Raw genomic sequence first — 4401 nt, 5'->3', positions numbered from 1 at the left:
CTATACAATATAGCACTTCCTGATAAAATCTTCTCTGACATCCTGACTGCATCAAAACTCTTATATGTTCTTCCGGCCCCATATCTTTTGCCTCAGTTGCACTTGTCATAGTTACAGTTTTTCATTTATTTGTGTAATTATTTGACTAAAGTCTGTCTCCTCTAAGAGGCTATAAATGCCCCTAGAGCAGGAGCTCTGTCTCTTTTGCTTGTCATTACACTTAATTTCCGGCCAAGTGCATGGTCCATTGTAGGATATTAAAAAATACCCACTGAATGAAAGAGTACTTCTGGATTCCACATTTGAATCTGGGCTCAAAGGTAACCCAGTCTATCACACTGCACTGTGTTGCCTTATACAACTTCTCTTTTCTACCATTTACACACCTCCTGCCCTTCATAGGGAAATGATGAATTTGCAACACCTAAATCTGTATTCCTTTCTTTTCACCTTAGAAATGACATGAGGCCCACTGCAAAGATGTTAATATAAAATGACCTAAAAGATATCACACATTGATACTGTCTTCCTGCCTTTTCTAAATTATCATTTTTTTCAGTTATTCAGGCTTGATTACTTTCAATTAGCTAGTCTTTTCTCTTTTTCACAATATCCAGGAAAAAAGTCTTGTTGACTTTTCCTCTAAAACATTTCCTAAATCTCTTTTGGTTTTGTTCATCACTCCAGTTCATGTTCCTCATACTTCTCCTCTCACTCCCCTCCCTCCCCCCAATCTCACAGCACCCAGGTTCTTCCTCATGCACTAGAAGACAGGCCTTAGGAACACCCTGTCTTCTTGGGCCACTCCTTGGCTCAGAACCTTCTCTCATAGGTTAAATCCCAAACATGCATGTCTATAGGCCTCCTGTGTATCTTATCTAAGAGTTTTGGACTTAACTCTCCCTACTCCTTTATAAATCACCTTCTAGACTAAACAAAACTTCTCATGTAATCCCCTAAACACATCTTACTCTCTCCATTACTTCACATTTGTTAATGCTGACCCACCTATCCAAAGTGCCGTCCCTGCCCCGGTCCCCGCCCCAGCCTTCTCTCTGACATCCAAACTCCCTGCTCCACACCTACTTCAAATCCTTCCTTCTCCAGGAAATCTCTGCAGATGACTCAGCTTCACTGGGGTCTCACACTCCACTAAACAATCACGGCACTTACTGAGCCCTCTGTCCAACTAGCCATTACATTCTTGCTTATTATTCAATATTTTCACACAATCTATATTCACTAAGTCTACCACAGGACAACATCATTCTAGACACTGAGGAAACTTCAATGAATGAAACTGACTCTTTGTCCCCTGGAATTTATTTTCCAATGGAGGAGAAAAACAACAAATAGGTAATTATATAATTGTAACATTTCCTATTTTTGAATGCAACTTTTTACAATTTATTATTATTTTATTTTCACATATATATCTTACTCTACACCACATTATAAGTTTACAGAAAGAATAAACTACATCTCTAGTTTTCTTTGCAATTCTCACTAGCTCTTAAATATACTTGATTCTCTGACTCTCAACATTTGCTTAAGGTCTGAGTCCTTCAATACTTCACAAGCCATCAACATTTACTTAGATAATAGTCCCAGCTTTTCATATATCCATCTACCATTAATGACATTTTGATTTTATCCAGTAACATTGTTGAAATCGATATTGTAACCATTCTTCAAAATATTGTCCTTTCTACTCTTAAGAATTTGAGTCTCAAAGAGAATTAAACTAGAATTATGGGAAGTGAAAAACATTTTGACATTTAACTCAAAAACAGTACAATTAAAAACAATCCAAGAAAAAGAAAACAACTAAAAAAGAATAAAACAAAAACAAAAAGCAATCCACCGTTTCTATCGCATACATTTTTGTTTTTTATAATCTTCAGTACATAGAAAAGTAAATAGGACAAGTAGAATGGGTATCAGCAGGTACAATTATACCAATTACCTTTAGCTAGCTGTTGCTTAAAGCCACTAGCTCATAGTAAATGTGGAAAAGGCAGCACTTCAGAAAAAGCACCATCTGCTAACCTTTGTTTTATCCAGGCGCAAAATATAAAAAATAATATATTGTTAAGTACGATAATTATTCACACTTTAGTATCCAGATGAGCAGGCAGCTCCTGGGGAAAATGTAATTGACTCTTCTCTTAATTTAGAACAGATAATCAAATGCATTACTGTGGTGAGCCTTTTAATGTAGAGTAAGGTGCCCTTTCCTCCTCTTAGGGAGTCATCTCCCCCGGATGTGGTTCAAGTAAAGTATCTCACTGCTAGAGAGATATGCAGTTTGGTTACAAGAATTAGAGTAGCAACTCTGAAGTCAGACTGCCCAGGCTGTGATCTCACTGTCCCAACTGATCAGAAAATGGCTTTGGGAAGTCATTTAACCTCTCAGCCTCAGTATGCTCATGTGTGAAATGGGGGTGAAAATGCTAAAATGTAGTAGCAGATGTGAAGAATGGATGAATATATATAAAATGGGGGTGAAAATGCTAAAATGTAGTAGCAGATGTGAAGAATGGATGAATATATATAAAGCACTTAGTGCCTAGCACATGGTTAATGCTCTATAAATATCATATGCTGCTTTTATTACTATTAGTTATTATTATAACAAAGGAGTTATTAATGGGTATATATATAGATAGACCTTTTCATTCTGGCCTTTTCATTTACTAGATGGGTGACTCAGGCAGTATATTTAAACTGATTGCCCTACCTACAAGATAGAGATAATAGTTTCTCTGGCACAGAGCTGTAGGGACTGAGAAATAAAATTAGCACCATGCCTAGACTGTAGTAAGAACACAACAGAAGTTAGCAATAATTTATTGCCCTTATTGTTATTGTTACCATTTCTTCTACCATTACCTCAGCTCTAATATAAGTATTTTAAAGTTATAAATTTTAAAAATTCACATGTAGGAGATTTCTTAACACTGAAGTTGTATTTAAACAGAATCAAAAGTAAGAGAAATGAAAAATGAGAATGGCCTTTATGCTAAAGAATTATTCAAACTATCTCCATTTCAATACATAACAGTCTATGCCTTCTAACTTGGTACCATTTTTACTAAAGGTAGGTAAGCGGGGCAGGTATGTCTTTAGCAACTAACAGTAAACATGCTTAGGATGGACAATACCACTGAAAAGAAAAGCCAGCTGATAACGATCCAGATATGCAACTAAGATTTCCTTCTGTGCTAGGTCTGTCTCCCTTTGACATGTCTCACGACCCACCCCCAAAGCCGCACAGCCCTGGAGCCTTGACTCTAGGTCTCCCAGGTTCCCTTCTTACCTCTCCTCCTCCCACTGTGTCACCTTCTGCTGAGCTGTCTGGCTGCTGTAGGCCAGGCGGTCAGGGACGTTGCTCTGGGGCTGCCTCTCGGGGGAGAGCTGCTGGCGGAGCTGCTCCAGCTCTCGCTCATACATGAGCCGCTGCTCCTCAAGGGCACTCCGCTTTTCTTCCAGGTATTGTTTCTCCAGGACCTGAACCACATTTTGAACTGGGTCTGGTAAGCCAAGAGACGGGACAAGGTGTCTTCAGCGGTGGCTATGACAGGCAGCCTGCCAGTGCTTCTTCAGCAAGAATCATCTTCTTTCCCAGAATATGGCCTTTCAATATGCTTTCTATGAGAGGGCTGAGCAGCCCTGTCAGATGAGATCATCTCAATTTTCTTTTTTACTAACATTTCAGATAAGTTCCCTTACATGTAAACATTTCTCACATCTACTATGTTACTTTCTTTCATCCTAATGTTTAGATAGACCATTAATCTACTACAAACAGAGTAGAGGGGAAGGGGATGGGATCCTATCCACTGAGAAGAAACACATAATGAATCTAGGACAATGGCAAAGACAGAGGCACAGAAGATCTGATTTTTATGGTAGTCAATTCCTATGTCCATTTAGCATTCAGTTTTAGTGATATGACAAACGATTTATAATTCTGATTTAAACCACAAATCTTATTACTCCTGAATTTCTCTAATGTGGGAACTTACAGATCATAGCATATATCTGAAAATATTGAGTATATAGTCGCAATTTCTCAGGTGCTAATATCTAAAGAGGGTAATTCACTTGTAAAAATAAAAGGCTATTTTTCTGATTTTTTTTTTTCATTTTGCAGATCTAGAGGTCACCAATATACATGTAGGTGAATAGGTATAGAGATACTAATAGGTCATGCTCAAAAGGGCCGTACTATAACAAGTGGTGGCTGTGATGTAAGACTTGATCCTAAAGAGATAATTGGCTGGGGGAGGACATTAGCTTGGTAATGATCAACGAACTCAAAGCCATGGAGAATGATTAAGGCACTGACCAAATGTATAAAGAAGAAAGTTACTAACATCTCTAAGTGAGCAGACTGTA

General features: G+C 38.1%; 1 protein-coding gene across 1 annotated transcript in view; it reads right to left on the bottom strand.

Moving 5' to 3' along the window:
* The window catches only part of KIF13A (kinesin family member 13A), a 175878-nt gene that overhangs the window by 33227 nt on the left and 138250 nt on the right, over window positions 1-4401 (bottom strand). The window contains 1 exon segment of the mRNA XM_015587289.2: window positions 3320-3533. Within this exon segment, the coding sequence (XP_015442775.1) occupies window positions 3320-3533 (214 nt within the window).

Source organism: Pteropus alecto, unplaced genomic scaffold (assembly GCF_000325575.1).
Source record: "Pteropus alecto unplaced genomic scaffold, ASM32557v1 scaffold121, whole genome shotgun sequence".
Taxonomy (NCBI): domain Eukaryota; kingdom Metazoa; phylum Chordata; class Mammalia; order Chiroptera; family Pteropodidae; genus Pteropus; species Pteropus alecto.
The sequence above is the reverse complement of the archived record's forward strand: the minus strand, read 5'-3'. Positions and strand labels throughout refer to the sequence as shown.